This window comes from Egretta garzetta, unplaced genomic scaffold (genome assembly GCF_000687185.1).
Source record: "Egretta garzetta isolate BGI_Z169 unplaced genomic scaffold, ASM68718v1 scaffold27, whole genome shotgun sequence".
Taxonomy (NCBI): Eukaryota; Metazoa; Chordata; class Aves; order Pelecaniformes; family Ardeidae; genus Egretta; species Egretta garzetta.
The window spans coordinates 3,327,080-3,339,134 of NW_009260400.1; the positions used below are offsets into that span (position 1 = coordinate 3,327,080).

The following is a 12,055-nucleotide window of genomic DNA, read 5'->3' on the forward strand; positions in this document are numbered from 1 at the left end:
GCGGGCCCGCTTGCGCCTGCCGGCGGGAGCGCTGGCTCAGGTAGTGGCTAGGGGTGGCGATGGCGGGGCTTGAGGGGTCAGCCCCCCATGGCCACCGTCCCACAGCCCCCCTGCCCTTCAGGTTGCTGCAGTCAGCAGGGCCAGCACTGCGCGGGGGGCTGGCCGGGCTGAAGGTGCTGCTCCTGAACGTCAGCAGGGCTGTCACCCAAGATGTCCTCATCACCTTTTCCCCCACGGAGGTAAGATCCACCCTCTTCCCTCCCTCAGAAGGCCCCGCGCCTTCCAAGCATCCCTCAGCCCCTGCCCCGGGGCTTGGCCTCCCATGGCGCGCACTTCCTCCACCCCGCTCCACAGTTGCGTCATGGAGCCACGTCAGCTTTGGCATCCCCTTGGCAAGGATTCACGTGAAATGGTGCTTGGGAGGGAAGAGCTCTCCCTGAGGAGCCTTCCCAGCAGCAGGCGGGAGATCAGGAGGAAGAGTAGGAAGGTGTGGGCCCTTGTGCCTCCTGCCCACCCCCAGGCTCTCCCACTCTCTGGATGTCCCAGGAAGCCATGTCTGTGGGGTTATGGTGGGTTTGGGCTCCCCTGGGAGCTGCCCCCAGCTCTGCCTCCTCGCTGCTGGGGATGAGGTTCTCTCCTCTGCCCTTGGGGCGCCGGCTGATGTTGCTGAGCAAAACTCACCTGGGCAGGGCTGAATTTGTGCCTGGGGCGAGATTGGGGGTCTCAAGCAGAGAGGTGATGCTGCCAGCGAGCAACTCCCCCATGGCTGTTTGCTGCCACAGGGCCCCAGGATGCTGAACACGATGGAGAAGGGGAAAGCAGGCAAAATCCAGCTCCCCAGGGAGCTATTCAGGTCCCTGAGCAGCCAGAGAGTGCGTGTGGTGGTGATGGTCCTCAACACCCAGCAGCTTGGCATGTTCAAGGTACAGGCCTGCAAGGTAGCACCCCTCTGGCCACCGGCACTTGCTGCCTGCCAGCTCAGCTCAGGCAGCATCGCCCCCTGACAGGAGGCCAACCAGACGGGGCAGGTCCTGGATGACACTGTGGTGGGCATCATGGTGGGAAAGACGAGCATCTCGGGGCTGCAGGACCCTGTGCGGCTTACCTTTGCCCACGGGCAGCTGCCCCACGTAAGTCAGCTGTGCCCTCCCTCCCTCCCTCTTCTGTGCCCCTCGCTGCGGTGTCGGCTGATGCTGCTCGCCCCCCTTGCAGGGCATCACCCCACAATGTGTCTTCTGGGACCCCAGCAAAGGTACGGTGCTTGGGGCGCCAGGTGTGGGGCTGGGCATGGGCACTGTGCCTGGCACTCACGGCCATCACCCTGTGCCTGTCACAGGGCAGGCAGGAGGCTGGAGAAACACCGGATGTGTCATGCAGCCCGGGGACAAGGGGACAGTCTGCTCCTGTGACCACCTCACCTTCTTCACCCTCCTTCTGGTGACAATTCTGCTCCCCACAGCTCTTGCTCATACCCTGGCTGTGCTGCCCCACCTTGGTGGCCCCTCGGGTGCACAGGGACAGTTATACCTGCTCCCAGGCAAGCCCAGGTCCCAAAATCAGACCCAGACCTGGCTCAGGAGGGCAGCAGCAGCTCAGCAGAGTGGGTACAGGGTGGAGATGGTCCCCAGCCTGGTGCAGGCTCTGGAGCAGTGAGACTTGGGGTCCCATCCTCTGGTGGAGGCTCCCAGGAGGGTGCTCACAGTGGTCCACCATGGACCAGGGAGCATCTCCTCTGAGCCACCACCACCCCCCTCCCCACAAAAATCTCCTGCGGGTCAGCCTGGGAGGTTTGCGTGGGGTCCCTGCAGCAGCTTGCCAGGGCTATCAGCCCCGTGGCTCTGGTAGCTGCAGTTGGGTTTTCTGGGTCAGTCCAGGGCCTGTCTTACCCAACATATGCATGTTTGGCAGAATCCAGCTCTGGACAGGTCCACAGCAAAAGGCTTGATGGCTGTTGCCACTGTGGGCTGCTGGGTGGCCATGGTTTTCTCCATCTTCACCATCACCTTCTGCATCTTCTTAAGGTAGGACATCCCAGCAGCTCCCTGGGGACTCGTGAGGCTGGGAGGGATGTGGGGCGATGCTGGTGCCTCTGCAGGAGCTTGCTGCATTACAGCAGGGGGCCCTGCTCAGCTGCGAGCCCTGCCTTTCTGATCCCTCCGGGGATGCTCAGGTGCAGGTTTAGGTCCGAGGAGACCCTCCGCATCAACCTGGGGCTGCACATGAACCTCGTGGGCAGCCTGCTCCTCCTCAACCTGGCCTTCCTGCTCAATAGCAGGCTCTCCCATGGGAGCCAGGCAGGGACCTGCAAGGTCCTGGCAGGGCTCACCCACTACTGCCTGCTCTGCTGCTTCACCTGGATGGCACTGGAGGGCTGTCACCTCTACCTCCTCTTCGTCAAGGTCCTTGGCATCTACATCCGCCACTACCTAGCAAAGCTGTGCCTGGTCGGCTGGGGTGAGCACCACCAGCCTGGGTGAGAGCTGGGGGGAGAGAGGGGCAGTGGGTTACAGCCGGAGGGGGAACGGGGCAATGCAGTGATGGGCAGAGCGCGAGCAAGCCCCCGTCCTGCCCACAGCTTTTCCAAGTGCTGTGGTCAAGTCTGGGAAGTGTCCTGTGCAGGCTTGGTGCACCAAACCCAGGGCAGCACCCACAGGCAGCCCCCATCCCGCTGGGGACCAGCCTCCTCCCAGTCCCCAGGGGTCTTTGTTCTCCCCATTGCCAGCCCTCCATGGCAGCTGGGTGGGCACCGGAGCGGATGATCCCCCCGAGAGGTTAGGGGACACCCTGAGTCCTGCCACCCAGTGCTGTCCTTCCCTCTCTGTTGTGCCCCCACACTTGTGCAACCTCAGCGGGGTTCATCTTCCCTGAGGTCAGCACAGCCAAGGACAGGGAGGGACCCCAAGTCGACCACCTCGCCCACCACTTGCCTTTCTGGCCACCTCCATGGGTTTCCCTTGTTCTTCCAGGTTTCCCTGCTCTCGTGGTGGGGGTGGCAGGAGCCATTGGCAGCTACGGACCACACAGGATCCAGACTGGGGAGCACCAGGTCATAGCCCACCTGTGCGTGCTTGGGTGGCACTTTGGCATGGGGAGCGGTAACCCAGTCCTGCCAGGGGTGTGGTGTGGGGGATCATGCCCGCCCTGCTCAGCTTTAGGCTGTGCTTCTGCTTCCTTCATCGTGATTACACCACAGCAGCTACAGCTGTGGTCACCACCACCACCTCTCCTACCAAGCCTCCTCATGCATGCCAGCAGGCCTCCAGGTCATGGAGGGACATCCAAGGTCCACCTGGATGGCCATGGTCCACCATGTCCAGCCTTCCCCAGGCTCCCTCCTAGCTGAGCAAGACGAGGGCAACGGATCCACAACGCTGTCCCCCCTGCTCCACCCTGGCCTTGGAAAACCCCACCAGCACAAGGGTGTCCCTGCATCCCCAAACACGTCCCCTGGGGAGGCTCCCATAGGTGCCGCTGGGGCTAGCAGAGCCACTGCAGGCACCATGGTTGTCTCTTTTCAGGTGCTGGATCACTTCCAAACATGTCCTGGTCCACTACATCACCAACTGCGGCTACTTTGGTCTCATCTTTCTCTTCAACATGGCCATCTTCGGGGTGGTGACTTGGAAGAGCTGCTACCTGCAGGGCATGGGGGCGGCGCAGGGGGGCCACAAGGCCTGGAAGGTGGCCCTGGTGGCGGTGGGGCTCTTCTGCCTGCTGGGAGCCACCTGGGCCCTGGCATTCCTCACCTACAGCACCTCCTCTGCGCCCATACTCTACCTCTTCACCATTCTCAACTCTCTCCAAGGTGAGGGCTCTGGGCTTGGGTGGGGAAGATGGAGGAGGCGGGAGCTAGCCTGTCAGTGGGCTGACCTGGGGTCTCAAGGCGCTGGCACCTTCCCAGCACTATCATGCCCTTCCGTCTGGCAGCGGGTCCCAGCCACTGGTGTGGAGCTGGTCACGGCTCCCAACCACGTCCACACCACCACGGGTGGTTTGCCTCCAAGGAAGCCATTCCTTAGCCGAGGAACAGGAACGTTATCCCCCTAGGGCTCACCTGAAGCATGCGGAGCCCCTCCTGCGGGAGGGGAGAGAGTGGGGGAAACCCCTGGAAGTGGCAGGGAAGCGCCGGCAGCAACCCAGCAGGATGCTTCCCACCACCTCCTGCTGCTGCTGAGTGCCTGCCTTCCCCTGCAGGAATCTTCATATTCATCTGGCTGGTTGCCCTCTACTACCCGAAGACAAAGGAGGCCACTGGCTCCCTCTCCCACATCATCAGACATGACAAAACCACCATGGCCTCCTAGGTCTGACCCAGATCTCCCTCCCTGCCTGCACGCATGCCTGCAGGGAGCAAGCTTCCATCCCGAGGGATGTAGTTTCCTCGCAGAGGGCTGCATTTACTGTGCCTCAGTTTACCCTTCAGTGGGCATGATCCACCTTAGCAGGGCTCTTTGCTTCGGCCCTTTCATTCCTAGTGGCCTGCCTTGGGCAAGGAGCTCCTGAGACGTCCCTTCTGTCCAAGTCCCTCCAGGCTGCAGCTCCTCCGTGCTCTTGAAGTGCCCCTGATCTCATTCCCCGGGGGTCTTGCAGGGGCAAGGAGGGAGCCCCCAAACCCCCTGCCTTCCTCCAGGACAGCCTTTGGCGCTGGACCAGCCTCGTGGTGGGGGTTTCTGCTGTTGGAGGTTGACTTGCTCCAGCACAGACTGGGGAGGTTTAGGGCTGGGTATTAGTGAAAAACAGAGAAGTCCCGTAAGCTTTTTTGAGATACGACCCCTCCAAAGAGACCTGGGCTGAGCTCTTCGGGCAGGGATTTGCTGTATTTCCCTCCTGCAAAGCCCCCTCTGGGGCCAGCAATGATTTCTGCAAGGACCCCATGCTTCAGCTGAGCCCCCTCGCAGGGAAACACACATCTCCTTATCTGTGTTTTAGTATAAAACCTCCGCCGGCTGCCTGAGCACTGTGGATTTAGCCTTTGATGCTTACAATATCATTTGTTATTTACTTTTTATTAAGGATGTATTGATGGGCAAAAATTTTGCTGGAAATTTATCATCATTCAGAAGGAAGGAATCAGCACGGAGAGGTGCGCGCATGGAGCAGCCCTTTCTCTGCTAATGCTGCCTTCGTGTCACACAGAACCATGCAAAGTCCGTCCTGGGTGCCTCTGGGGAGGGGGGAAGCAGGAGGAAGGAACCTCCCATCCCTCTCCTGCACTCTGGGTTTCGTGAAATCTATTCTCTGTAAATGAGACCAAAACGCCTCAATCCCCCGCTCTGCACAGTGGAGATGTCCCTTCTGCCAAAGTCTCTCCAGCTGACGCTCCCCCATAGCCTTGAAGCGCCCTCATCTCTGGGGCTCTGCCCCTGCCAAAACCTTGCCCAGAGTAAGGAAGAGTCTGGGCAGGAACCCGCATTACCCTCCAGCCCCAGCCCAGATGCAGGGCTGGCGGCAGCCAGATCCTGCAGAGCGCAGCAGCATGCCCCCACCTACTTTTACACAAGAGCTGCTCCTGCACCCCAGTTTTCCTGGGTATGTGTTTTGAGTCTAGAGAGGGTCAGGAGGGGATGAGAAGGTCCTAGGGATGCTACAGGGAACAGAAACACCCTGATATGACTCAGCCTTCAAGCACCATTTGCATCCAACCATTGCCGCCTTCCCAAAATATCCCTGCAAAGACACAGGCAAGAGCCTCTCTGCTACTGCCGTGTTTATTTGGAAACAGAGGTTTTCTATGCTGTTGTTCGCCTCGTGCTGACAGCCGCAGCAGCCATGGTGAGCACAGCAAGTGTGCACAGCAGGATAAGGCCCCCAGGGAGCCAGGGGTTGGGTCCTGCCAAGAGGAGAAAGGTTGGTTATGCGTCTGGGCCCCCTGAGCCAATGCTGAACCCTGGTGTGGTGTCTTGGGGCCAGGGGCAGATTCGGGGGGGGGGTCATCTCCTGTGAAGGGTAACAGCTGCCAGAGCTGCGGCGCTTCGGGGTCCTGAGGGCACCAACAGGACTTGGTCACCCCAACTGGACTCACCTGGGACCCCCACCCATGCCTGCTGCCCACATATATTGGGTCAAGCTGCATAGGGATGTGCTTTCTATTGCTATGTAGAAAGGGGTTGATAACACACCAATGTTTTGGCTACTGCTGAGCAGTGCTCAAACACTGTGCCACTGGGGGCAGGAGGTAGAGAAAATCAGGAGTGAAGTTGAGCCCAGGAAGAAGGGAGTGGTGGTGGGAAGGTGTTTAAGATTTGGGTTTACCTCTCATTACCCTACTCTGATTTGATTGGTAATAAATTAAACTAATTTCCCCAAGTCAAGTCTGTTTTGCCCATGACAGTAATTGCTGAGTCATATCTCCCTGTCCTTAACTCGACCCATGAGCCTTCCATTATGTTTTCTTTCCCCTGCCCAGCTGAAGAGGGGAGTGATAGAGCGGCTGGGTGGCACCTGGCATCCAGCCAAGGTGAAACCACCACACCAGGGGCTCCATTTACCTTGGCATGTGTACCTGGTCTGAGCTAGGCTGTAGGTGGGCTTGCCGCCAGCCCCAATCCGGGAGTGCTGCTGGGATCTCCTGAATTGACCTGGGGGCTTAGGAGGAGCCTGCCTCACTGGGTGGATGCCGAGGTCCAGCATGGGGAAAGCCCAGCCTGGGGTGCTGCACCGACAGCCCCAGCTCCCCTGCTCAGCCCAGCCTGTGCCTGGCATGGAGCCACGCACGCAGAGCCAACCTCTCCACGCTGGTTTGGCTTCTGGAGCATGCTGTGCAGACCCCACGCTTCTGCTCAGGGCCGTGGGTTTAACAGCACTGTTAAATAACCTGGCACTGCCTAGAGAGTTGCAAGGGTGCACGAATTACTCCTGCCCTCTGTGGAGGGACGTACATACCCCCTGGGTCCTGCTGGTCAGTCCTGGAATGGTGGGTCTCTGCCCCCAAGGAAGGAGCAGCCAGAAGGTGGATGGGCCCGTAGGAGACGATCTTATTGTAGTTATCGGCCAGAGCCCGCTTGCTTCTCTGGCGGCTGGGGCATTGCTGTCAACAAAGCCAAGGAAAGGGTGGTGGGACCAGAGGGCAGGTGAGAAGCCTTCTCTGGGGAGTAAGAGCTGTCCTTGTCCTGGCGGTTTCCCCCTGGCAGAGGCACAGTTGGGGCTGCAGCCTGGGAGCAGTCAAGACCCCAGAGCACAAGAGGAGCTGGTTCCTGCAGGACCTTAGCCTGCTCTTCCACAAGTCCATAAACCTCCCCTCCTGCAAATACCCAGCAGTCAGAAGGAAGAGGGAAGGTTCTCTGGTGGGTTCAAGCCCTTGCTCCTTTGGTTCAGGGCACTGGGGTGAGCTCCTGCCCTGGGAGACATTTACTGTGCTGAGGCACCCGAAACCAGAGCAGAGCCCCTTCTCCACTAGCAGGCCAAGGGCACGGGGCAGACCACTGGGATGGCTCACCTTGGCACAGGGCTCCGGGCTGTCGGGGAGACAGAGCTGGACACGGCAGTGTAGGAATACCTCGGGGTAACCAACAAACTGAAACATCTGGAAGCTGAACTTGGCGGTGGTGCTCTCTCCAATGGCATTCAGGTACGTCACCGTCTCATCGTGGGGACACCTGGGACACAATGGCTGAGTCAGCAGGTGGCAAACAGCGGGGAGCACCCTGGCGTGGGACACCAGAGCACACAGGGACCGGATACTGCCCCTGAGGTTTGCTGAACAGGACTATTTCTGTCTCAGAGCTGGTGGGGGTGCCTGTCCCTGGCACCCTGCACTGTGCCTAGGTCAAGGAGGAGCTGCCACCAGCACAGGAGCTGGCTCGTTTCATGCTCTGTGTGGCCACAGCTGCTCTGCAGGGGTGCAGTGAGCCTAGCTGTGGCTCCCTCTTCCTGGATAGCCACATTACCTGGCTGCTTGGCTGCAGCCACCTCTAAAGCAAGCTCTTCAGCAGATACCTCTGTGCACAGCCCAGCAAGGTCTCCCCTCTCCTGCCCTTGCCCTTGCCCTTTGCCTCCCCAGCTGGCCAGCAGCAATGCTAGGGGGAAGGCAGCACTACTGGCAGCAGAGCAGGGTCAGGGGAGGGGGCTCGCTTCAGGGCAGTTAGGGGGCTCATCCATGGGGCTGTTTCACCTATTCCACGATGGTGTCACTGCTCCCTCACAGCGACCTGTCCTTAGCACCCAGCAAAGCAACGCAACTGTGCTCATGGTGCAAGGAGACTGGGTGCGCAGGGGGCATGCCACTCACCCCTTCTCGATGAGCTCATGCCGCACATCCTGGTAGGGATCCGCACCTGGTGTGGCCCAGCAGTCCCCAACGCTGAGCAGGAAGTACTTGCGCTGGTGCTGCCCTTCTATCTTCAGAAAAAGGGTGTCCGTGACAGGGATGGCTGTGGTTGGCAGGTGATAGGGCTGGAGGTAGGAGGGAGTCTTGTACAGTCTCATGCTGACATTGAAATGTCCTTCTCTGACCACAAACTGCACCAGCCTGAGAGGAGAGGAGAGGAGAAGAGCTCACGAGCAGAACCACCACAGAATCACAGAACCATTTGGGTTGGAAAAGCTCTTTAAGATCACCAAGCCCAACCGTTCCCCTAACCCTGCCATCCCACCACTAAACCCTGGCCCTAAGCACCTCCTCTGCCTGTCTTTTAAATCCCCCCAAGGATGGGGACTCGACCCCTTCCCTGGGCAGCCCCTTCCAGTGTCTGACAGCCCTTGCAGGGAAGGAATTTTTCCCAATGTCCAACCTAAACCTGCCCTGGCACAACTTGAGGCCGTTTCCCCTCATCCCATTGCCCGTTACCAGGGAGAAAGCAGGAGGGACGTGGCACAGGTCAGGCCACTGGTGCAGCTGCACTGGCTCTGGATGTGCCTCTGCTCCTGGGTGAAGCCTCCTGAGAGCCAGGCCCCGAGCTGCCTCCTCGCTGGTGTGTCCATGCCATGTGCGGACAGAGGCAGGGAGTTCCAGGGGCTCCCACAGACCTGCTGGCCAGTGAGGGCTACAAAAAAGGCAACCCAGGGGGTCCTAACCACAGGGGGCTGGTGCAGGCATCCTTCAGTTCCCACCCTTTATTTTTTGGCTAGCTGGTTTCAAGCAGTGAGGATAGGAGAAAGGTAGATCATGCTCTGTCCCAGGCCCAAACTGTGTGTTGAAAACCTATGTTGGTAAGAGAAAGGGAGGCACCCTGATGTGGCACTGCTCCCAGAGCTCACCAGGGGCTCCCCATGGCCTTTGCAGATCACCTCCTCAAAGGCATCTATTTTCCCATAAGCTCACAGGTACTGTGTTAGCAGCGAGGTAAAGAGGGGCTACTCACTTGTCGACAGCAGTGAGAGCAAAGGGCAGCTTTACCACCTGCTCATAGGCGTAGACACAAGAGAAATGCACCTCCAGCTGAAAAGTCCGGGAGATCACGCCCCTGTGCACTTCCCGCTCTGACTCAATGACGTTGGAGTACAACACGTGGGAGCTGTTTTGCTGGAACAACACAGAATTCAAGTCTCCAGACCATGTCTAAGTCCATGCACAGAGCTCCAAGCACCAGTTCAGATGGTGCAACTCAACTATGGCTGCCCCAGGCCTCCTGGGTATCTGCTGGAGTTTCTGCTCAAGCCCTGTATCCGGGGGCTACTGGCAACCAGCACTGGAGTAGGCAGGACACAGCATACTGACCACAGGTGAGGGCCCTCCTGCCAGTGCAAAGCTGTAGCCCCGGTTCCTCTGCACCCTCCCTGACCCATGAATCAAGTGAGGGAGCAAGGGGCTACAGCCAGGGCTGCAGGGCTCAGAGGACATGGCCAGAAAGCCAAGGGCTGCTATCAGCTAATAGAGAGCACACTGATACTTCCATGCTCTGCTGAATAAGACACGATGTGCTGCCAGCAGAGGTTTGGTGAAGGCAGAAGAGCTTTCTGACAGCCCCCAGGGAAGCCTTCCAAGGGGAACGAGAACTTTACAGGACGCAACTATGAAAGGAAAAGCCCCCAGGTCTTCCCCTTGCTGTCCCCACTCAGCAGGTCTGCTCCTCTCACGGCTTCAGAGCTATGGAGAGAGGCTCTGCTAGATCCTTACCTGAATTATTGATCCACAGGCAGTGTGATTTTCACCTGTAAGAGTGGCGGCAAAAAACAGCTCGCCCTCTTCTTCCCTTTCTGAGACCTTGCATGCCTGGTTCCTCAGGTGGACAAGCTCCCGGGGGATTTTCAAGAGCTCAAACACCTCCTTCCTCACCATCATCTTCATGTGCTCTTCCTCGCAGGTCAACTTCAGTACCACATCTGGGGGAAAAAGCCATCTGCAATAGCAATAAGGAAGAGGCCTGAAGGAGCCCTAGGTCAGCTCTAGGATGGCACGGTCCCACTGAGCTCAACAGACCCTCACCCCAGCCTTGCTGGAGGCTGCTCGTAGGGCTCTTCAGAGACACTGGGCGAAAGACAAACCTTTGGGAATGTGCAGGAGTTAATGTGGGTCTGTCATTTGCTACTGGTTGCCAAAGACCTGCACAGGTCCACGGCTGGCACTACTCTGAACACACACAGCCCTTAAGCTTAAGACATCAAAGGCAGATGTTGTGGGTCTGGCCCCTTTTGAGGGCTGTCTACAGAATCACTGCAGTCTGCCAAGGGTGCCAGGCAGGGACAGCGATCTTCTGGCAGATGAACAAGACATGATTTTTGGTCAGTGCCTGGACAGAGCCTTCATCATAGTTGTGCTGGCATCTATGTGGTTGTGGCGAGACCGTGAGGCGGCCACGCTCTGCAGCAGGCCCTGCTGCCCTGACACAGCTACACCACGGTACAACTTCTTGACAGCCGAGGTTTCTTTCTCACAGGAATTAAGACTTTTGGAGAGGAAGAAAATGGTGGTTGTGGTGGTGGGGAATGTACCCGAACCAAGAGCTGGGATGTGCTCCCGAAGCCTGCAGTGGAGAGCAGTGGTAACACCAGGGCACCGTGCCCATCACCCTTCCCTCTGGTCCCCTGGACAGACCAGGGAGGCCTTGCCAGCACCGCCAGCCCTACCTTGGCAGAACGCCCCTGTGAAGCCCGGTTTGCAGCTGCACACTGCTCTGTCTGCCACCACCTGGCAGTCCCCCTGGTGCTGGCACGGGTTTGGCAGGCAGGCGTCTGGGCTCTTCTTGAGACGGAGGGCAACCCCTCGCCTCAGGCTGTGTGGGCTCCCCAGCTCACCTGCAGCAAAGGGAAGGTGAGTAAGCCAAAAGGCAGCAAGAATATCTCCCCTAGGAGAGACATGAGAGAGAACTCATCCCACGGCATGAAGCCTGGCACAGCTCGCAAGGGCTGAGGTCCTCGCCTGGCACCAGGGTAGGCACATCGGAGGAAGAGCTGGGCGCCTCAGCTTGCCTGGGAAGATGCGACTGAGAACCTGGGCGACATCCTCAGCATGGCCGTAATCTGGATTAGAGCTATGGAGCCTGCCACCAGGAGTGTGGTGGCACAGCACAGCACCTCTGCTCATCTCCATGGGTTATATACCGTAGGTGGCCGGGACGGAGAGGCTGCGGTTTCTACCCATTTTGCCGACTCTTGCACCCCAATTCCTGCCCCGCCCTCTGTCGTCCCCCCTTAGCAGCCTTCAGCAGTGCCCTGAATGAGCAACCTGGACATGGATTGGGTGAGGGTGTGACCTCTCCTTTCTATATTGCCTGTCTGTGACCCAGCAGGGACAGTGCACAGGGAGACTCACTCTTGTTGCCTTCGCAGACAGCCAGGCAGAGGGCAGAGACCAGCAGCAAACATCCCACGGTCCTTTCCTGTAAAAACAAGCAGGCTCTGGGTAACTCGGGTTTTTAACAGGCTCGCTGGAGATGGTTGCAGTCATTCAGAAAGAGCCAGACCTCAAGCGTGGGTGCGATAACTTCTGTACTGCATTTCCTCCAAACCCTCTAGGTTCAACGGCACAAAGTCATTTCCTATACCAAAGTGACAGGTCAGCAATGCCTCCCCCCACCCTGCCAGGCTAACACAAGGGTCAATACTGTCCTAACTTTATGTAGCAATACCAGAGAAACCAGCCCGTGGACCTGCAGGGATGGGCTCGCAGTGACAAAGC

At 58.7% G+C, this 12,055-nt stretch overlaps 2 protein-coding genes across 13 annotated transcripts in view; one reads left to right on the forward strand and one right to left on the reverse strand.

Annotated features, from left to right (window-relative positions):
- ADGRG3 (adhesion G protein-coupled receptor G3) overlaps nt 1-5,725 on the forward strand; it is a 7,755-nt gene extending 2,030 nt beyond the window's left edge. For 2 of the 12 annotated variants that reach the window (XM_035898832.1, XM_035898834.1), the window contains exons 4-13: nt 122-239; nt 783-923; nt 1,008-1,130; nt 1,213-1,252; nt 1,337-1,437; nt 1,909-2,021; nt 2,171-2,454; nt 2,967-3,060; nt 3,519-3,805; nt 4,195-5,723. In XM_035898832.1, the coding sequence (XP_035754725.1) occupies nt 122-239; nt 783-923; nt 1,008-1,130; nt 1,213-1,252; nt 1,337-1,437; nt 1,909-2,021; nt 2,171-2,454; nt 2,967-3,060; nt 3,519-3,805; nt 4,195-4,304 (1,411 nt within the window). In that variant the 3' untranslated portion in view covers nt 4,305-5,723. Of the gene's footprint in view, nt 1-22; nt 41-121; nt 240-354; nt 488-782; nt 924-1,007; nt 1,131-1,212; nt 1,253-1,336; nt 1,508-1,908; nt 2,022-2,170; nt 2,474-2,966; nt 3,061-3,518; nt 3,806-4,194 lie in introns of those variants that run through there. The other 10 variants (XM_035898841.1, XM_035898836.1, XM_035898833.1 and 7 more) reach the window with 10 other exon arrangements.
- The window catches only part of LOC104130334 (pancreatic secretory granule membrane major glycoprotein GP2), a 6,790-nt gene continuing 451 nt past the window's right edge, over nt 5,717-12,055 (reverse strand). Inside the window, exons 2-9 of the mRNA XM_009643369.2 lie at nt 11,690-11,756; nt 11,005-11,172; nt 10,055-10,260; nt 9,300-9,460; nt 8,228-8,467; nt 7,436-7,595; nt 6,883-7,027; nt 5,717-5,830 (exon numbers count right to left, since the gene is read on the reverse strand). Coding sequence (XP_009641664.1) covers nt 5,730-5,830; nt 6,883-7,027; nt 7,436-7,595; nt 8,228-8,467; nt 9,300-9,460; nt 10,055-10,260; nt 11,005-11,172; nt 11,690-11,756 — 1,248 coding nt within the window. The 3' untranslated portion in view covers nt 5,717-5,729. The remainder of the gene's footprint in view (nt 5,831-6,882; nt 7,028-7,435; nt 7,596-8,227; nt 8,468-9,299; nt 9,461-10,054; nt 10,261-11,004; nt 11,173-11,689; nt 11,757-12,055) is intronic.